We start from the raw sequence: 22,292 nt of genomic DNA on the forward strand, positions 1-22,292 counted from the left end.
ACAGTGAGCACCGCCGTCTGAACAAACCTCTCGCAAGCAATTTACCCCATTCGCACTAGACACCCGAGACACACCCTGGACACCTGCCTTGGGGTTGCTTGTACCATAACCAGAGGGTGTAAACCGCTCGTGGAATCGAATTCCGCAGCCGAGCCTTGTGCACTACCCACCCTGGGCACAGGCTTATTCTCCTCCTCTGTCTTAATACACAGTGTGGGAGAGCAAGCTGCGTGTGCATATGCGTTGCTAAGGGAGGCAGTTGCTGCCCTGACGAAGACGAATCTTCGAAACATCGGCCTCAATGGCATTCCTTGTTCTACCAGTGTAAATAACGTCAAGGCTCCGTTTCTCTGTGAGCTTCTCTTGTGTCGGAATTTCCTCTAGTAATTTGTTTCTGCAAGAAAGTATGACCCCAGCATGGCCAGATGGTGAAGCGGGGTTCTGTATCTAATGAATGAACAACACTGATACACGACAAGAGGACTTTCTTTTTCTCATCAAGTGGAACGTTGCAATTGAGACAGCAATGAGCCTCGCTGTTAACTGGTCCTTGCCCAAAACCGAGCGCATATTTTTTAAAAACTCAAGATTTAGGTACACGCCAATGGTTTGTTGTGCATCATGAAGGAGACAATGCGGGCAAGTAATTTTATTACCAGTCACATAAGGGGACGATCTGGTGTGGTTGCACGTACACAGGCGTACTTCCACGTCTTCCCAAACAAGCAAAGAAGTTGAAAACAAGCTACTCAAGGTTAAATAAAGCGCCAGAAATAGAGCACACAAGCATTGCATATCACACTACCGATTCACTGCAATGATAACTCTACGCTGAGAACAACTGCCTCACGCATAGCTCCAGTGTATAGTGCAGTGTTAAAAGCGTAACTCCGTAGACCTAAGTTGAAACAATAATTGTCCCTTCTCGAGGAAGTGCATGCTACCTAACACTCTCTGAAGAAGTTCTTCATGCTGTCGAACTTCGTTTTAATAATCGAAGTCAGAACGTGCCGTGCTTTCCAACGACAAGAGTAAATAGACATTTAATAAAGCGGAGGCACAACAATCTTCAAGACGATGCAGTTCTGGTAGAGGAACCCTTTGTTCTCGTTCTCCAGAAGAGGAATGGGTATGACTTGCAAGTAGTCGAACTCGGGGTTCCGTTGACCCGATGCTGGTTTCTGGAAGCAATCGGCAGCGTGTCCTGCTGTTGCCGCGTCGAGTTCGAAACATCGCCTGGCGCCTTCGTCCTGCTGGTTGACAAGCACCAAAATCATCTAGAAGAGGTAGAACGATTGTCTTAGTCCTGGCTCTTGGTAATGAACACTGTTTACTGCGGAGAAGCTCATTCAAACAGATCTTTTTGCTCTTTGTTTCCCGTTAGTGCAAGGAAGCCCCTCCGGCTCGAGCCAAGTCATTGGCCTGCAGTGTTTAAAATAAATAAATAAATAAATAAATAAATAAATAAATAAATAAATAAATAAATAAATAAATGCAAAGTACGGTACATTTTGGAGCGTGCAACGTCAAGTGCAGCAGCATTAAATTTGCAGGTATCCAGCTAGCACGCATGCGTTGTAAGATGGCAACTGAAGGATGGGAACTGAAAATATTGCGCTCGTTGAATTTTCCAGATGACAGGAGATGGCCTAAAGGAATAAAATGCTGCTAGCAAAGCCTGTTGGTGCGGTCAGAAATCAGCATGCGTTTATACACATGCTGCTGTTCTTTAGGTTAACGATCGTTAAGACAACGCAGTTCTCGCAACCAACGAATGCAGCCCTGTGAACATCGGACGAAGCATTTTCTCGATACGTTGTCAGTGGCTCTGTCCTGTGACGTCATAGAATGTTAATAAACGCAAAGAAACATCTTTCCCTTTGTGTCATCTAATCAGGCGCATTTTAATACGAAAATTGTACGACAGTATCTCTCCAAGATAATTTTCTCCGTACAGAACATCGCACCATGAGTGGGGATATTGAAAATTCAATGCTTTAGAAAATTACTATGTCGAAACATGCATTTACTGTACAGAATTGTGGATGCGCCTTTTTTGTGCGATTTTAATGTTACTTTAGAAGAAAGCTTGTTGTCGTCTCAAATGCACTGTTTGTCACCACCAGGAGGGTAGGCCTCGTCAGGCATATACAGCCTTTGGCCTCCCTCCTGATGTGGCGCTGTATGTTTGGATGCTGTATATGAAATTGAAAAAGGGAATAAACTTCTTTTCGTACTGTGCGTATGACGATGTTGTACTACTTTCTTCCCTATGGCTAGGCGTCGTATTTCCAACTTTGACCGATTGTGATTGTGTGTCTATGCTCCTCCCTTTCCTTATCTCTACTTTGTTACCACTTTACCTCCCCATCCCCTCTCTCCCGAGCGTAGGGTAGCCAACCGGATCTTTTTCTTTGGTTAACCTCCCTGCCTTTCCCCTTTCCTCTCTCTCTACCAAAGCCTACGCCTTCCGCATAGGTAATGTTAGACAACGGAGTGTGAATACTGTGGGAACGAGGAAACAATGCTTCTTGTTTTGTATTAGTGCCCGCAGCACCGTGCACAGATCTACGTCGCTCTACGTCGCGCGCAACCTGTTGGGCAGTCGGCCTCTATCGAAAGAAAGAGTTGTGCAGAATCGGCGCGACTTATCGCATCAAACCCCCGCGTAAGCGCTACCGTGCTTCCTGCGATCTATACAGCCTTTATGCGCACCTCCAAATGAGAACAACGTTCCTCTTCTTTTAATTTTTTGACCACAACACTAAAGCAGAATTTCGAGCCGTTTTTATGTGGCAGTGAAGGCCGGCATGTGGCATCGTGCTCGACACCAAATGTAAAGAAAAAACGGCCATAGTCAAGAATGTTTCGCATTGAAATGTAATTAACAATGATTATAAAACAAAATTTACGTTTTACACAACGTTTGAATAAATTACTGATTTTGCGCGGTCGTTTAGCCAATAATCTGTTGTAGTCATTTCTTCGTTTTAACAGATTCACGTTGGAGGTCAACCAGGGGTTTGTACGACTGGGGCGGTGGAAGCTGGCGGCGAGGTCCAGCAACTCGGCCTACGTGGGAGCCCCTAAGCGACTGTAGGACAAGGACATCGATTGCCGACCATCCCTAATAACCGACAACAAACATACGGCTAGCACTTCGGAAGGGCGTGGGAAGCCGCTTACACACTTTCGTTGTCATTGATCAGTCATTGCTGAGATCGGCATAAATCAGCGAATTAATTATCTTTTCTCTGTCTCTCTGTGCTCTCTTTCAAACTGCAAACTTTCACTGGGTTAGCCTCCCTACCTTTCCTCTTTCTGTATCTCTCCTTCTATGCATATTTCGCTGATTTGTCCTTTTTGTCAGGTTGATTTAATGTAATAATAGTTCCACAAAATTTTCAATATTGAGCATTGTGGGTATGCATGTTCTGTACGTGATTTGCTGCTTAGTGAAAGGTTCCTGAACCTTAGCCAAGTAAACCAGTGTAATTTTTATTGTCCAGTTCCCTTCGATTTAGTAATAGTTAAAGTCGGAAGAAATTCCTTTGTTATTTGTCAGGCAAACTTGAGTATGATGATTTGCCGTGACCTGGTCTTATCGGAAGCAAAGGTGACGCACTGCACCTGTTTCCGAAAGGGCCAACAGCTGAAGAACTGACTCCATCAAGAAATGGCAGAGCCTGCACAGTTAAATTTATCAGTGCTATAGCCTTTCAAAATATTGTACCGGAATACTAACAAGTGTGTTGCATTCCCACTAAAGAAGGGGATATCGTCTTATTAGCACAACCGAACATTCACAGCTCTTTTCATAGAACGCGACGAACTGCTTTCCTAATCGCAGGAAAATTATATGCGACGTTCACCTTGTTCTGGAAGGGCCAGGGAAGCATGTCATCGTATTCGCCGCTGCAAATTCGGCACTTGAACGACAGATGTTGCGGTGACGTCAATGAGGCAGCACGGGTGAATCCAACGGTGAACTCTACGTAATATCCCGGGGTGTTTATGTACAGTGCCCGCGTCGATATTTCCTCATTGGACGCCATTGCTGCCGCCTTCAGGGCAAAGTATGGCTGCACTTTCCAGACATACTCGAAACCTGGTGTCATCTGCAATGCAGTATAAGAAAAGTGTACCTTTAATAAAAAAAATACACCGAATCTTCCTACAGAAGGCGGGCCTTATGTCCACTACTTTAGGTATGTTTCCGGTATACTATGCAAATGAAGTGGGACTGCGTATGATTTCAAGATGTTTTCAAACCGAAACACAAACATGGGGCATATATGGCAACGTTTCAAGAAACGTTCCCACGGGAGCTCTTACAACTTTAGTGAGTACTTTAATGTTAGCATGTTTGCAGCTTTAATCGTCAGGACAGCCCACGCAGGTTCTACTCCGGTACTCGATTTTTGTAGCATCGGTAAATGCTATCTGTAAAATTCGACAAAAGTCCGAATTGGGAGTCTCACGTGCACATTTGTTCCTGTAAAGTATGACGCATAAAAATTGTTTAGTCAATATCTGCCGTACTTTAAGAACACCACGTAAATAGGCAATTATCAAACGGCGGTGCATTAGTGTTTTTCTCAGCCGCAATAACATGAGGCAAACACAGTCAGGTTACGAATGAAAAAAAAAAATTTGGGGTTTTAAGTGCCAAAATCACTGCACGAGTCATGCCTTAGTGTGGAATTACGGATTGATTTTGATAATCTGATTCTCAATATTGTGCATTCAACGCACTGCACACACGGCGCGTTTTGCATTCTGCCCCCCTCGGAATGCAGCTGCCGCGGCAGAGAATCGAATCCGAAACTATGTACCCAGCAGCGCCACGCCTTAGCCACTGGGCTAGCGGGGCGGGTCAGCCAGCTCCTCTGAGCTGCGGTGGCATTTACTTTGTGACAAGCGAAGTTCGTCTCGTGGTGTGTATTGAGGAGACGCGCCGTCATGCGTAAAACAGCTGGCATCTCAGTAGGCGAAGACTTCTGGAGATCAACACGCTTGTCACGAAAAAAACTAATTGAATATGGAAAATCTAGCGGTCAACCTTTTTCACTGCGCTTTAACAAACAAACTTATCAACAAAAAGCGCTACATCTACTGCGCATCCACAGATAACGTTTGTGAAGTTGACTTCCCTCGTGAGTCACATGGTAATCGCAACCCACCTTCAAACAATACTGACAATTCGTCTGCGTAGCTATCTTCCCGCCATGCAAATGATGTGTCTCCTTTTTACCAATGTACGGAGTGTGCTCAACAAGCGAGCAGCAATCTCGGCACATGTTGATTCATGTTCCGCTGATATTGTTATTCTATCCGAAACATGGCTTTCTGCAAAAGTTCAAAGCAGTGAAATCTTTGACTGTGAAAAGAAATACGCTATTTATCGATATGACTGCGATGTTCGTATCGGTGGGGGTGTCTTGATCGCTGTTAATGAAGAGTTTCCTTCCTCAAGTGTCCCAGTCGTGTCAGCTTTAGAAGTGGTGTGCGTGCGTATTACCATTGACAATAAGGATTGCATTTTTTGCGTGTGTTACAGACCCCCAACTGCACCCCGTTCTTTCTGTGATGAACTTCATGACGTCTTAAATAATATAGTTACGCGATACCCCACGTTGCCTTTTTTTCTGTTAGGAGATTTGAACCTTCCAAACATATCATGGCACAGTGGTACCGCCACTATCACAAAAAAATTCTTCGGAATGCGCACAGTTTCTTGGTGTTTGTTCGGATTTCAACCTCGCACAACTTGTTGATGAACCTACTCGTACTACTGCAGTTTCCGCTAATATCCTTGATCTCGTTTTTACCAGTGCACCTGATCTGGTTTCCAAACTTACATATATCCCTGGTTTAAGTGACCACTTGATTATTCATTTCACTTTGCGTGCCCATGTTTCTACTAAAAAGAGCTTTAAGGTTGTTCGCGATTACAAGCGCGCCGATACGGCTTCTATCACGGCAGAAATGGAATCATTCACAGCCGCTTACATCCCCGGTTTTGACGAACGCTCAGTTGAGGATAACTGGCAACTTTTCCAAAATAAACTACTGTCTTTAATTGACAGTTATATACCTCAACGAAGGATACCCTCAAACACTAAATCACCATGGTTCAACAACTCTCTTAGACGCCTGCGCAACAAAAAGAAACGGTTATTCCGCCGGGCTAAGCAATCAAATCTCCCCGCTCATTGGTCAACGTACCGTCAAGTGGAAAGTGAGTACATCCAAATGTCTAGTAACGCTAAAACTACCTTCTTGAATGTTGCACTGCCCTCGTTTCTTCAAACGAGTCCGCGCAAGTTTTGGAGTGTTGTTAATGGCACTAAAACAAACATTGTACTCTTAACTTACCCTGATGGCACCAGTGTTCCATCTAATCAATGTTCTAGCGTTTTGAATGAGGCGTTTGTCTCTTTCCTTAATGCCAATATCATCGTCGATTTACCGAGTGCACCAAGTTCAAACTTCCCTGTGATGGATCCCATAATAATTGACTGGGTTGGTATTAACCGGCTAATTAATAATCTGCAGATTTCGTCTGCCAGTGGGCCTGATAGTATTAATTCAAAAATATTGAAATGCACTGAGGTGTTTTCATCTGTTATTCTTTCTAAAATTTTTGCGCAGTCGTTGCAGTATTCTTCGCTCCCGTGTGACTGGAAGAAAGGAAAGGTGGTTCCAGTCCCAAAATCAGGCAATGCGCATGCTCCCGAGAACTACCGTCCCATTTCATTGACAAGCATCTCATGCAAACTTTTGGAACACATCATTTACTCTCATCTTGTTGAATTTTTGGAAACCAATTCATTTTTTCATTCCTGTCAAAATGGCTTCAGAAAAATTTACTCGTGCGAAACCCAGCTAGCTTGCTTTACTAATGATCTTTTTGCTGCATCTGACAATAACTTTGACGTTGACTGTATTTTCTTGGACTATGCTAAGGCCTTTGATACCGTAACACACGATCTACTAAACCTTAAACTCGATCAGCTTAACATTGATCCTTTAATATTAGCCTAGATTAAGGACTTCCTTTCCAATCGAACTCAGTACGTAACTGCCAATAACGCTTCCTCTGCTTTTTCATCAGTTACATCAGGGGTCCCGCAGGGATCCGTCCTCGGGCCTCTGCTCTTTCTAATTTATGTTAGCGATCTCCCTGATTGCGTGAAATCGTCTTCAATTAACCTATTTGCTGATGACTGCGTAATATATCATAGGATTAGTGACCCCGCCGATTCCACTAAACTACAAGAAGACCTTAACAATTTATCTAAATGGTGCAATGCGCGGAACACGAAACTAAACGTAAATAAATGTAAATATATGCGCATATCACGCCGCTCTAACAATACTGACACACGCATGTACTTTCTGAATAGCGCTCCTCTCAGTCAAGTCAATTTTTACAAGTATCTCGGCCTTTACATCACTCACGATCTATCATGGCACAAGCATGTTGAATTTATAACTTCTAACGCTAATCGCACGCTAGGCTACCTACGCAGAAACTTTTACGCCGTTCATTCATCTTTAAAACTGACGCTTTACAAAACACTCGTTAGATCAAAATTAGAGTATGCCTCGGCCATCTGGGATCCCCCTCAAATATCACTAACCCTCTCCCTCGAAGCCATTCAGAACGGCGCGTGCCGCTTTATTCTATCTAATTACTCTCGTCATGCTAGCGTAACACTCATGAAGCAAACCCTTAACATACCGGAACTTTCAGTACGTCGTGCATACAGTCGCCTCTGCCTTTTCCACAAGATTTACCAGAACCCGGTATTAAAAGCAAAACTTCTTACTCGTCCTTCCTACTTTTCATCCCGCAGCGATCACCTTCATAAAGTTTTCGTGCCATCTTGTCGCACGAACGCGTACTATTAGTCTTTTTTACCTCGCACCTGCAATGACTGGAACCACCTCCCCGCATCGGTCGCTACTATTATAGACTCATTGGGTTTCCAGACTGCTGTTCTCCATGCCATCTAACAAATGTTTTATTCATTCATCTGCATATTTTTCTATGTATACGTACCACTCCTTTATGTAGCGCCTACGGGCCTTGAAAGTATTTAAAATAAATAAATAAATAAATAAATAAGTAATTGTTCAACAATCGGAGCCAGTGCCGAATGCTGAACCGCTGAGAAGCACACCGTACACGATAACTAGCTTGAATGCTTCATCGAAAGCCTGCATGCCCTCGTTCCCTACCCGATGCTGCCACGACACCGAACTACAAAAGTGAAAAAAAAAATCACGATTATCTTGCAGAGAAGGTTGACTGAATACATACGGGGCCCAGACGTAACTCACGGTCGAGGCGTTCGACAGCATCTTCCGTCTCCTGAAAATAACAGGACGTGAATGGCCGAAAAAAATTAAAAACGGCCGACAAGCACCTGGCTAGTGTTTTCGATCTTTACTTACAGCAATCCGGTGTTCAAGCTGACCACTGTTCTCGCTTTGTTTCGCTCTGAGTGCCTGGCAAAAGAGAAAAGCGCTTACACTTGAGGTTTTGCGAAATTCAATGATTGGGGCTGTTACGCCAGGGTAGCGTAAGTTCAGAGCGCTGCTACATGACTATGCTACTAAGCAGTAGTAAGCAGTTGAACATATTTTGTATACAGCACTTCTGTATTCGAAGTGTGCTAGTCATGATTATAGTCACGGACACACTTTTGAGGCGGAATGCACAAAGAAGAGGTCAAGCGAAAAGAATCTGCCCAAGTCGTCCATCCAGGGAAGGAATCTTGGAAGAAAATGGTGGAATTCTACCTGAAACTCGAAAGGGCAGTTTCACCCTTTGTTCACCCTAAATTCAATCTTTTAAGGCTGAATTTTTATTTATTCGCAAAGTTTTATATACTGGAACATATTATGTAGTTATTATGTAGTTAGTTATCTGCGTGGGAAATACCAGCCGTTGTTGTCAATTATATATGCCTGTTTCTTTTAAATAAAGGCTTTAAACTTGCTCTTGTGGTAGAGCATATGGGAAAAAAAGCGAGGCCTCTTGTGAGAAAGTTTGTATCAACATAAATTTCTGCTCGGAATTTAGTCGGAGCTGCATTTTTTTAGTCACATGCCCTAAAGGAGCTTCCGGGCATCACATAGGGGAGAGGGGGTTACAGAAAACATAGGGGGTTACAGTGAAGCAGGTGAATTGTCAATAACAGTAACACAATGAAACAGACAATAAATGACCCTCGCGATTACAAAAAATAGTACAAGGTTGTAGACATAAGGATTCAGGCACAACTATTAATCGATGCTAAACGAACTATTCAGCATATGTAGATGTATCGTGGTTTATTATAGACACGACATCGTGTGGTAAAGTATTCCAGTGACGGATGACACGAAATAGTGGCGAGTGGTTGAGGTGGTTTGTACTTGCATGCTGTATTACAACATTGACAGGGTGATGTAGGAGCAGGCAAACGCGATGGGCAGGCTGTATGCAAGAGGCCGCCAATAATGACTGATTATGATAAAGCTTGTGAAAGTGAGGTTATAGTGCCAGCAGTCTTCTTTCCTCTAGTGATGGAAGATTTAGTGATGCTATCATATTAGTGATGCTGGAATGACATAAGTAGTTCCTTATAAATCGGGTAGCTTTATTCTGTAGAGTATCTAGTTTATTAAGTAGCTCTTATGTGGGTTCTGAATGAATGACGCCTATTCTAACTTAGAGCGAACCAGAGAGGTGTATGTCACAAGTTTTGTCTTCGAGTTGGCTTGATGTAAGCAGCGTCTGACAAATCCGAGTGTTTTTTATGCTTTAGAAGTCATTACATCAAAGTAGGCATTCCATGTTAGGTCAGAAGACAGGTGCACGCCAAAGTACTCAAATGAATAAACGTGTCTGCTGTGCAATCGAGAAGTTGGTTGTACAAACTAATAAGGAATGGAAATACCGTTAGGTCTACAGACGTAGAAGCTTTGTCGGAGCCCTGTAATGAGCGCAAAGGCACTTCACTTGGGTGTCAATATTCTAGGAAATTACTGCATCGGTTGTCTGAAAACTAAAGCTTCACAATAGATTTTTCTCTCTTCGAAAGTGGAATACTTACTTGAAGCTCGTTCTGTAAGGTCGACACTTGCTCTTCCAATTTAGCTCGCAATGTTCTCTCAGCGTTGGCAGATTCCTGAAGTTGGGCCTAAACATTGCAGAGATATGGAAAAAAAAGGAGGGCGGAATTCCTTAATCATAATCTATGTATCTAACAACGCATTTTACAAGCTATATCAAGTGTAAATTTAAAATGCACTTTTCACTGAAGTTTAAGAAAACATTCAAGTGATTTCGACGTGCTATTGCTTCGCCTATATGCTCGAGTTGTTCCAATTTGTTCCACCGGCAGTCTTTATTGAGGGCGAGCTCCACCATTGTAAAAGCTGGCGCTGCCGTCGGCGTGACGTGACACGAGGGATCACGTGAACACAGCATGTGCGTCGGCTGCTTCAGATACGCCGAAGCGAGCTGAAAATGAAAGTTTGAAGTCCCACCTGCGCTGCGGTTATGATTACATGGGGAGGTTTTCCCACTTGGGGTGTCCACTTGACAACACTTGAGAGCACTATAATAGGTAGTGGCTGCCTTTGAAGACATGCAACATGGTAAGCTACAGCTCGGTGCTGCAATGCCGGAGGTACACAACGGAGCACGATGTCAGGCTTCACACAGACCGATGGGACAAGAAATTGCGTGAAGCTTGGATCGGGAAATTTAGAAACGGCAAACAGTCATCGGCTACAACTCGGGTGCGTAGGAAGCACTTCCGTAAGATTTGTGCTACGGCGTCGGTGCTGCGATGTTCAGTGAGCAGCAGGAAGCGCGCACGGAGACATTCGCCTGCATGCGCTGCCCGGCTAATGTCGTGAAGCTTTGAACTATGAACACTTCGATGTTAGACACTGGCAAGTTCACCGCAATGGAACGGGAACGATAAGAAGCACGTTAAAAAAAAAGGCATGACATATGCTCATGTTTGTGTTCTCACAAACAATGAATGTATACTGGATTAAGAAAAAAGAAGCAGCGGAAAATTTCTCGCTGAGAAGACTGCTAAACATACAGTACGATGTAACATGAGAAATAATGAGACGTCCAATGATGTAGAAGAAACGAAAAGAAATATATAATCGTCAAGACGGCACATCGCAAGTCGCCGTAGGTGTCGAAGTCCCGAGTTATAACGAAATAATTTTTGAGGAGCTAAGATAGTGTCCAAGGAGCAATGGTTGCCGGTGCACTGTCAACTGCTCATACTCTGCGACCTGAAGTTCACAGCACGGTGCGAAAACGCACTCGCTGCGAAACATTGTGCGGACATGAACGCAGACGCGTAGCCGGTCGCAGTGAACCTGTGTGATCGTTGTATTGAAGCTTCATTCTGTTATGCTTCATTTTTTATACAGATAGCCCCATCATAACAACATATTTCATAGTTCGCTCTCGGCCATTCCCGACCTTCCACGCAAAAAGCCGGTTCGAGTGGCTCCATTGCGTCGACCGCGCGCAGTTGGCGTTCACTTTACGTATTCAGTAAGGTTATATCGAGATAGTATCTGTAAACCATTCTGTGCATTCTGTTTGCCCAAGATTACTATTTTGACAGTAAATAACTTCGGTCGTTTCGAGAATACTTGCAGAAATGTCCAGGAGGGCACCCACGCAGTTTTTGTTGAGTGCCGACAGCCAAACCTATGAGGACCGCTTCGCGTTATCGCTCATACTACGCAAGCAAGTCGCTTCCGACAGATGGCGACTCCGTAAGTACTTGGCACCAATAGTTACGTTGGATTGTAAGGCCAAGGCGAAGTAATACTTTGACGCTTTAATTATGCGCGGCACTTGCTATATCTAAGTGCAAAGTGTTTCATTTTCATGAGAATCGAAGCTAGGAACATTGCAACAGTTCATTGTTATGGAACACTAAAAGATTAAAATAATACTTGCCATTTTTCTTTCCATCTGTTGTATCGTATCATCGCATGTTCCCTTGACAGTATTCAATATTTGAAGGAATGAGTTCTTACGGTCCTGAAAAGAAAGAAAACACAGACGCCACTGAAACATTTATATATTGAAAAAAAAATTGCGGGAAAGCCATCTGAAGCGTTACATACATCGCAAAGTACACGTCCAGTTTCAGATGAGATAACACGGGAAATAAGCAAGTCTTCGTATTAACCAACTGGCAAGCCAGCCGCAATAAAATTTCCTTTATTTCTGATAAACACCATATTATAGCGATTCGAATTGCAGACGATTCAGAATGCAAAGGACTTGAGGGAGAATTGGCCATTGAAGTGTCATAGCATAATTTATTTTCTCATCCGCTACTTCTTTGTCTGTGAGAAGACCCAGGAATTGACCGTGCATTTGTTTTAAGGCGCTAATAAAAATTCTTGCATTTGGGAGAGAAAGTTGATTTAGAACCTAAATTTTGTCTGAATATTGCTGAATATTGTTAAATTTGAAAAAAAAATGCATACACGAAGCTTACGAATCTGTAATTCTGCACCACAAAGAAATATCGCAATTATGCAGCATACATCACTTAGGACTGTCAAAGCGGACAACTTTATTAGTTTACACCTTACGAGAACATATAAAGAATGTTTACAAGAGTCCGACTTACATATTAGTAGTGTATTGAAGAGCCACGTACAATGCATCAATTTTCCCGCTTTATATGTCCTATCACACGCAATTAACCAGATTGATGTACCTTTTTTTATTACTGAGTTGCGAAGTTGTAAACTTAATAGCTTAATTTCCTGCATTCTTGCGATTTATGAACAACAAGCCTTGCGCAGTTATATAATGAACGCCAATGTCCTAAATAACTGACACTATTCCAGGGCAACGTTATAAAATCGTTTGGTCACATTCGCTTATAACAATCGATGGCTCTAATGTTACATTAGGCCAACAGTAGCCTCTTGAACGGTTAATAATTCCTCGGGGATCAAAGAAGTTAACCGCCCGATTCTACACCCGGAAGTGCTTTCGAAGGAGTTCTTATGTGAGCGCATTTATGATGAAACAACAAAGACGTTTCGCCCATTGTGCGTTTAAATGGGTCAGCAAGCATTCATCGTTTTACGCAAGAATGTCACAGTATCCATCTAGCGATGAATGCGGACGCGCTTAACATGTCTAAAACCTTGGGTTTAGGCGACAGTAGGGGAAAACCATTTTCTGCTTCAGTGGAGGCTACCGTAAGAGACGGCTTGAAGTACTGTGGTGCAAAGCGCTGCCCACAACATGCAGTGATGTATTTTGGGTAATCCAGTTCAATGTTTAAAAGTATGTAACGTTTTTTTTTGAAAGTTGGTAGGGGATTCAACTTCTAGATATCGTCCATGAAAAAGAATGTCTTCCTTACGAAGTTCGGTGTGGGAACGGGCGGCGTCAGTGCACAAGGTGCTCTCTCACGCCTTGCCCGAGAGGAATAGGAAGAGAATCAGGCTACTTATTTTTTTTACTGCAATATAACAGGGATGGGCCTCGGTTTTTTTACTGCGCATGCCCATGGAAACAGGCCACATTTTTAGACGGCAATACTTTAAATTCGGCCCACATTTTGAGACTGCAGGTACAGACGGGAACGGGACACTTCTTTAGACTGCACCACCTTCCAAATATGCCCACATTTCTAGAACGCAGGTCCGGGATTGGCCCTCGAAAACAGCTGGAAACAGAGCCACCCGGTACGAGAAAGTCGGAGTGAGTGAATTAGTGAGTAAATATTTTATTTCAAAACAAGGTATTGATGGAGGATCTTCTTGTTAGGCAGTCACGAGCCCCTGGGCCCGGGCGGCTTCTTCAGCTCTCTTGATGACCACGGCCTGATGGTCAGGGTCGGAGCTGAGCAACACGGCCTCCCACTGCTCAGTATTACTTATTTCGTGATTTGTGTGATTTCCGGCGGGGCACGGCCACATATGGAACAGATCAGCTTTTTGCTTACAATGCTTACATGTATTAGGGCATTGGTCCGGGTAGTAGTAGTGTAAGGCTACGGGGTTGGGGTAGGTGTTCGTCTGAAGTCGTCTCCAAGCTACTTGTCGCTTGTTAGGCGATTTGTGTGCTGGCGGCTACACTGCCCTGGCTAACCTGTAGTGCTCAGTTATTTCCTGGTAACTGACCATGCGATTCCTCTGATCCTAGCGTGAGCCGTCCGGGTGCTCGGTTGGCGAGTCCTCGAGCGGCGGTGTGGGCGGTATCGTTGCCGGGTAGGGAGGAGTGTGCTGATGCCCAACTGATCTGGATTGGTCGTGGGTGTTGGTTGGTGTCTACTATGTGTTTTATGGGAGCCGAGACCCGACCTTACGCAAGATTGCGTACTGCTGCTCTGGAATCGCTAATAATGTAGTGACAATGTGTGGAGGCTATTGCCAGAGCGGTAGCCGCCTCTTCCGCTGTTTCGGAGCTTCTGGAGTAACTTCCCAAGAAACACGCAGTCATCAAAATACGAAAACGATAAGAGGACGTGTTTGGAGCATGTGCCACCACTCAGTTTCCAAGGCGATGCTCATGTCATTATTGTCATCGACATTACAACACAGACACACAACGCAGGTGCGTAGCAGTTGTGATTAAGGTTTACAGGTATAAGGAACGTTTTCTTTTGCCGAAAAAAAGACGGCATCTGCCAAACGGCTTCTGTTCAAAGACTGTTCCCCTGGTCTTCGCATAATTCCGTGAAGCCACACGAGTAGGCTGTTTTTCTTACAACGAATGAACACTTCGTGGCCGTTGCGGATAGTATCGCTGCTGCTGGGGAACGGGCGACTGCGGCAAGCTGTAAAAGCAGAGTTCGATACACCTTACCTCGTTCTCTTTTTCCAGGCTGCAGATTTTCCTAGCGAGGAGATCGTTGTGGCCGTTGCGGCGACCGTCCGCTTCGTGGCTCTCCATCTCTCGCCTGCTTGCCTGTTCCGAGAGACGATGCAACTTATCAGACAAGTGCTACACATGGGGAGTATGGCTGCTTTCGCATGCGGCTCGCACGAATTGACCTCGTGCGTGAAGGAGGGAGTTAGGAGAATGAGATCAAAAAAAGCTCATTGTTGGCCTAGTTGGTTCATCGTACTCGGGAAAAAAAGATGGGTCAGCCGACATTTCAACCAGCTTTATTTCATTCAGAGTCAGCAATACAAGCACATTACCCAACATGTCGAACGAGGTGGCACATTCACTATGAAAAAAAAACTACGTGTAAAACGGCGAAATATACACGAAATGATGGCCTCACCAAAACATGCTTTGCAAGAACCTCTACTAGCTAACAAGCAAAGTAATTGACATATAGCTCACACATGCATTCGTTACCATTAGGGGTGATATAAAACCTCTAATTTGCCGCTATCCACTCACCTTTGTCTGTTCGCGCAGTATCTTTTCCTCAGGAGCACTAGAGTTTCATGAATAGCGTATTCGCCAAAGTGGTCAAAATTATCGTTTAATCTTGCTCTGACGAATCTATTTATGCTCTAAGGAGCCTCATCTGGCTTATGTTGCCTTTCCGTGTGCTCAGTTCTCTTTGATCTGCGTAATAAGCACTACGATTGTCATGAATAAAAATTAGGCCAGAAACTCCCCACTGGGGAATTCTCATGTAGTGGGCAGCATTCTTTGCAATCATTACTCATGAAGCCTAGACTGTACACTTGAAACCAAAGATTGTTGTATTTCAAGAGATAAGCAACTACAAGTAATAATGCGTACACTAGGACGGTCTCCCCAGAAAACTCATTTTTACTGCCAATCTGGTGTTTGGCAAATGAAACAAATGCTGCGCTGTAGCGCTTTTTTTCTCGCATCATTTGCCTGTCGACAAGCTCTCGTTCGTTGCGGTCCGACATCCGAGATTCGGATTGCACGCGCAATTTTTGCGATGCCAGGCATGGTCTGTGGTCGCCTGACGCAGCAAGGCAATTTAGGAGCTTCTGACATTCCACAGAACGGTTGGATCAAAGTACACTTTTTGACAAGCTGCACCCTTTGGGGTGTATATCTGCCACACAACGATAATCGTCTTCTGCCTTGCTTGCGTTATGGTCGTATCAATCGTCACTTACAGCGCATACATAGACGAGGGACAAAAAGGACGACGAAGACAAGCGCTGACTTCCAACTGATTTTTATTTTGAGAAACAAACGTATCTATGCTGAGACACCAAGACAAAAGCGCCACCTACGAGCCACCTACGGATGTACGAGCCGCGAGCTAATAAGCCTCAGTTATCCTATGCATCTGCCCATTCAAAACTCGTTAAGATAGGTATCGTTCAGGCTTGCTTGCATAGCGCACTAAGGACCTGTCATGATTTGATAGAACCTAGTTTCAGTTCGCAGATAGCTCGGCTGAGGGCGGCCAGGTACCCAAGCAACCTTCTTGTCTCAGTCTCGGAGAACTTGCGTAATAAGTTTAGCACCGATCCTCACAGCTTTGAGCCTCAGGTACATGATCGAAGAAACAGAACAGCTGTTATCCCGTATATTCATGGAATCTCCCACAAACTTAAAAAAAGTGATTCTTTGATAGAACGCTTCTACGTTTGTCTCCGCTTTTTCGCTTTGTTTCCCTGTATTTCTGGGAGCTGCCGCTCCCTCCTTGCGGCAATGGATGAAGAAATCTCCGAGGACTTTCCTGATGTGCAGCCGTCAGGTCGGCTAGCGTCCAGGAAACGTGGAAGTGCGTCAAGCGATACAGACAGCGAGGCCACTGAGATATGTTCGGACAGCTACGACTCGTCGGACGATGACTTCCAGGTTGTGATGAGTAGATCAGCGAAAAGAAGACTACTGCAGGCATCTTCGTCGCCAAGTGCTTCTACCGTGAAGAGTGCACCGCTGCGCTGGCCGCACACTGTGCTCTTTATGCCCGTGGACCCGCCGACCAATTTGCGGCTCCTCAACAGGCAGGTTCTCTCTTCCTTACTTGAGAGAATCGCACCAAATCAGATTAAAGACGTGCGAATAAACTCGCGGAAGAATGTCCTGGCAGTTGATGTTTTACATCCAGGCACCCTACAACACCTACGTAATATAACTGATATCGACAATGTAAAGGTGCGATAAATGATTCCCACAGGCGGCGATGGTACTGTGGGCGCCATTTATGACGCCGACGTTGCCATTTCTAATGACTTGCCAACGCTGATAAAGCCAACGACAGAAGGCAATTTCATAACAAGGATTTCCAGATTGGGAAACACACGCTGTGTGAAGATTTTGTTTGAAGGAGACAGCCTTCTTTCCCGCGTCAAAGTAGGACATGTCCGCCATCCAGTACGACCATTCGTACCGAAGCCTCTCCAGTGTTTCAAGTGTTGCAAGATTGGCCACGTGAAGGGTGTCTGTGTGAACAACGTCGTGTGCCCGCGGTGCTCTGCGTCTCATTCAGAAGACGCCTGCAACGCACATGTTCTAAAGTGCCCTAACTGCAGTGGTCCTCACAAGGCCTCATCAAAGGATTGCCCGCGGATGCGGAAGGAATTCACGATTCTACAACGAATGGTGCGGGACAATTCAACGCATCTAGAGGCTGCTACCGCTGCTCGGCGACGTCGGCATCGACACCGAAAAGGTTCACGAAATTCCGAAACTGCAGATAGGTACACGCCAGCTACCGCCAGAAGGACTGTCGCATCACCACACTGCGCCACCAAGACAGATACAAGGAAAGCAAACAAAGCGGGGAGGCTCGCCCGTCCTGAAGAATGGCCTGAGCTACCGAGCGCACAACTCCCTGCTAAGTTACCTCAAAACGCACCGACTTCGACGGCTTCTGCACCTGTTGAAGCGACGCTGGCTGATGATCTCCAGGCCATCAACATTCTGCGGTCGCTCATGAATGCCATTCGCGTTATACTTGCCAACATGAAGTCTTCGTCTGCGCAAAGCGCACTACAGGTGCTGGACACTGAGTCCAGTACTTGCAGCTCTTGGTTAAAATCATGGCTCTCCAGAAGCCATCGCTTCGTGACGAAGTCCGAAACGCATCGATATTTCAGTGGAACGCCAGAGGACTGAAGTCACGCATGTCGGACTTTAGACAGTTTGTGTTCACGAATAAGTTCCCAGTCATCGTCATCTGCGAGCCCCTATCAGATAACATCAGACTGTCCGGGTATGAGTGTTTCATGTCCGCCACCCACGGAGAATGCAGCAAGATCGTCGTATTCATGCGACGTGATCTTACGTATGTCCATCACCCAGTGTCGCCTGACCGAGAAAACCAATACGTATGTCTGACAGTGAAGAAAGGAAAGCTCACTTTCACATTAATTGGAGCCTACATATCGCCCTCAAGTCGGTTGGACTGCGAGAGATTACGGCGAATCACGACGGCGACTCCGCACCCTTTGGTGATTACTGGAGATTTTAATGCCCACCACCATCTCTGGGGAAGTTCTAAGATCAACTCGAGAGGCAGAAAATTAGTGCCAGTTGCCTCCGAACAAGAACTGTGCTTGTTAAATGATGGAAGCCCCACCTTTCTGCGTGGAACTGCCTACTGTAGCAGCCTGGACCTGACCTTTGTTTCGCGCTCATTCACTAGAAAGGTCAGGTGGTTTCCGGATATTGAAACGCGGGGAAGTGACCACCTACCCACTTATCTTAGGGTTGAAGGGTTGACAAACTCCAGGTTAGCCGGCGTCACACAATGTATCGACTGGCCAATGTTCAAGTCAATTGTCGAAGGCGGCTGTCGTGATGACTTGTCCTCTAGCCTAGAGGACATCATAAAAGGTGCCCTAGAGGTTGCGAAACATTCGCTCCTGAAAACGTATACACGCACCGAATACGACATCGAGCTAGAGAAGCTTCGTGCAATTCGTCGTCGTGCAGAGCGAAGATACAGGTGCACGAAGTCTGTACATGACTTGAGGTTGGCCAGAATAACTCAAAAGAAGGTTCAGCGTCGCATGGACAAACTCGCATCGCAAAGATGGAAATCATTCTGCGAATCTTTGGATCCACGAAAACCTTTGTCTCACATATGGAGAACTGTTCGTGGTCTCCGTGGAACCCCTCAGCAGCGCCACCCTTTTAAGTCTTTGGCCCTCCACCAACAATGCAGCGTGATTGACGTAGCGGAAGCTTTCTGCAGGAGGATTGCTGGCGAAACTAGTTCCGCTGGAACAGCGACGCTCCACCACTCACAGATTTCACGCGACCCCCGCATGGATAGTTCTTTCTCCTTGGACGAGCTCGAAGCTGCACTGGCCTTGTGCAAGCGTTCATCTTCACCAGGACCCGACGGTATAACCTACCGTGCCCTATGTAATCTTGGCGAAGAGGCTCGAAAAGTGCTCCTGCTCTTGTTCAACAGCTCCTGGCAGACAGGTACGGTTCCCCAGGAATGGAAGACCAGTCGCCTAATTCCACTGCTTAAGCCTGGCAAGTCGCCTGTAGACATTGCATCATACCGACCAATTGCGCTTGCCAGTTGCATCGGAAAACTAATGGAGAGTATGGTTCTAGCACGGCTAGAATGGTACCTCGAACATTACCAGGTATATCCAGATGCAGTGGCCGGATTCAGGCGTGGCCGTTCTTCCATAGACAACGTTATCGACTTGGTGACGTAGGTCGAGCACCAGAAGTCCTGCAAAAGATTATCTGCTGCCCTGTTTCTGGATGTTAAAGGAGCGTGCGATAACGTAACGCACAAAGCGATTTTTAACGCGTTAGAGGCAGTCGGACTTGGCGGCAAAGTGTATTTCTGGATGAATACCTATCTCCATAAGAGATCCTTTTTTCGTACTTACCGAGGATGGCCCGACCTCGCAGCATTACAGTAACTGTGGTGTGCCTCAGGGCGGAGTACTCAGCCCAACGCTCTTCAGTCTAACACTAATTGGACTCACCGACATCCTGCCAGGCACCGTTAGGCTCTCCATCTATGCCGACGACATTTGCATTTGGACGTCGGCTGTGACGCGACTGCAGCTTCGCGCGCGGCTTCAAAAGTCAGCCACTTTAACATCATCCTACCTTAGAGAACAAGGACTTCTTATATCATACGAAAAGTGCGCAGCGGTGGCATTTACCAGGAAATCAATGTCTCCATACGTGATATCCGTCGACAGACACATGATCTCGTACAGCACGAGTCACAGATTTTTGGGGGTGGTGCTTGATAAAAATCTCTCCTGGACCCCTCATGTGAATTATGTCAAAAAACGCCTGACAGGAATTTGCCATATGTTTAAGTTCCTTGCAGGAAAGTCCTGGGGAGTGCCAATACACACTATGCTGCAACTGTACAGGGTCCTCTTTATTGGATTCCTACGGTATAGCCTACCGGTCATGTCCAACACCTGCAGAACTAACTTGAATATAATTCAAAGCATCCAAGCCCAAGCCCTCAAGATATGTCTCGGTCTACCGCGGAGTGCGTCAACGACTGAGGTTATTGCAGTCGCTCGCTCAAGATTTCACTATTAAAACACACATTATCATTGAAACAATGCGTGTGCACATACGACACTTCGTCTGTACTCCTACCCACCACCTAGCAAGTCTCCCAGTAGATAGGCCCCACACGACATTCAGTGCGACTGTCTTCGCGCACCGTGCCTCTTTCAGGTCAGGTTACACACCTGCGGCAAGGCCTTCCATTCCTCCATGGTGTATGCGCCGTACTCAAGTGAACCTTATAATCCCAGGACTTCAGAAAAAGTCGGACTTGCCATCATCAGCGTTCAAGCAACAAACTTTACTTCTCTTGTACGAGAAATACAGCGACTGCACACAGGTCTGCACTGATGGATCAACTACATCAACCAGTTCCGGCGGCGCTCTAGTTATACCAGCAATGAGAATAACCAAGCGGTTCAAGACTTCCCATGTCACTAAGTCTACAGCTGCAGAGCTCGCGGCTCTCCGCGACGCGCTTCAAGTGATAAATGCTGAAAGTCCTAGATAATGGGCCGTCTTTTGTGATTCAAGGCCGGCCTTGCAATGTGTGCAGTCGTTTCTCCGACATGGCACTAACGATCAGCTGACGCGCGAAATCGCGGAACTTGTCCATCACTTAATAGAAAAAGGCCATGATATCTCTTTTCAGTGGATACCAGGTCATTGCGGTATCATTGGAAATGATGACGCCGATAAGGCAGCTCGGATGTCAAACCAAGAAGACCGCTGCGTCCCCATTCCTCTCTCAAGGACCGACGCCGCGAGGCAACTTGGCATTCTAGCACGCACGATCTCCTTGGCAGAGTGGAACACCGCCCATACAAGGCGCACAAGACTGCACAGACTAAACCAGTCACTTCAACTCAAACCTCCAGCGCGTCTACACCGACGTGAAGCGTCTCTTCTGTGTCGGTTACGGCTTAGAGTTGCCTTCACGAATGCCTACTCAGCACTAATTGGAATGGCTGATACTCCTGCATGTGATGTTTGCGGATGCGAGGAGAACATTGACCACTTATTGTGCCATTGTCCGCAATTTCAAGCACAACGACAGTCTTTGTCCAACACATTGAGGAAACTAGATGATCGTCCTCTGAGTGAACAGACCATATTAGAGCACTGTCCCGACCGATCATCGGCTGAGAAGGCAGTGAAGGCACTTTTGTGTTTTCTCAGAACTTCTGGTTTGCTCGAGCGACTTTAACTGAAGTGCTGTCCGTACACGTATCTACACCCTCTCTCCCTACTTTCTCTTCCCCTTCTGCCTTCCCCCAGTGTAGGGTAGCCTACCAGACTATTGACTGGTTAACATCCCTGCCTTCCTGAATTCTACTCTCTCTCTCCCCACAAACTTAAAAAAAAATAGGACAACGAGCAGGTATCGACGTTGTTTTCTGTACTCAAAAAAAAAACTTGCCAAAGCTTTGTGTCAGAACCAATCCTGTTGCTAACGTAGTATTTGCAGTATTAATCACAGAAAAAGTATACAGTTTGTTCGAAAGGCGTTGTTTATAAGATACCCCTGAAATGCGGTAGGTCTTATATAGGACAGACAGTCTTTACGTTAGGTTACAAGAACACAGCTATAAAGTGCGCAAAGGGCGGGAAGGCTTTCTAGGTGTTCATTGCGCATAATGCGGCTGCGTCCCGATTTTTGATGAAACCACTCTCTTAGCTAGGCATTCTAATGAATGTACCAGACTTATCATTGAAGCAGCAGCGATTGCCGATGGTGACTCAGTTAGTAAGCCATCAATTGCATTAACAGACAAAGAACTGGTTTTTCGAAGGTCGCACATGCGCTGTCGTT

The 22,292-nt window shown here is 45.5% G+C and overlaps 1 protein-coding gene across 4 annotated transcripts in view; it reads right to left on the reverse strand.

Moving 5' to 3' along the window:
- Positions 1-634: 634 nt before the first annotated feature.
- The window catches only part of LOC142564639 (TNF receptor-associated factor 6-like), a 49,174-nt gene continuing 27,516 nt past the window's right edge, over positions 635-22,292 (reverse strand). For 3 of the 4 annotated variants that reach the window (XM_075675710.1, XM_075675708.1, XM_075675709.1), the window contains 7 exons: positions 14,882-14,983; positions 11,999-12,082; positions 10,110-10,196; positions 8,464-8,517; positions 8,330-8,380; positions 3,873-4,118; positions 635-1,277 (listed from right to left, as the gene is read on the reverse strand). In XM_075675710.1, coding sequence (XP_075531825.1) covers positions 1,044-1,277; positions 3,873-4,118; positions 8,330-8,380; positions 8,464-8,517; positions 10,110-10,196; positions 11,999-12,082; positions 14,882-14,983 — 858 coding nt within the window. In that variant the 3' untranslated portion in view covers positions 635-1,043. The remainder of the gene's footprint in view (positions 1,278-3,872; positions 4,119-8,329; positions 8,381-8,463; positions 8,518-10,109; positions 10,197-11,998; positions 12,083-14,881; positions 14,984-22,292) is intronic. The other variant, XM_075675711.1, reaches the window with a different exon arrangement.

Source organism: Dermacentor variabilis, chromosome 11 (genome assembly GCF_050947875.1).
Source record: "Dermacentor variabilis isolate Ectoservices chromosome 11, ASM5094787v1, whole genome shotgun sequence".
NCBI lineage: Eukaryota > Metazoa > Arthropoda > Arachnida > Ixodida > Ixodidae > Dermacentor > Dermacentor variabilis.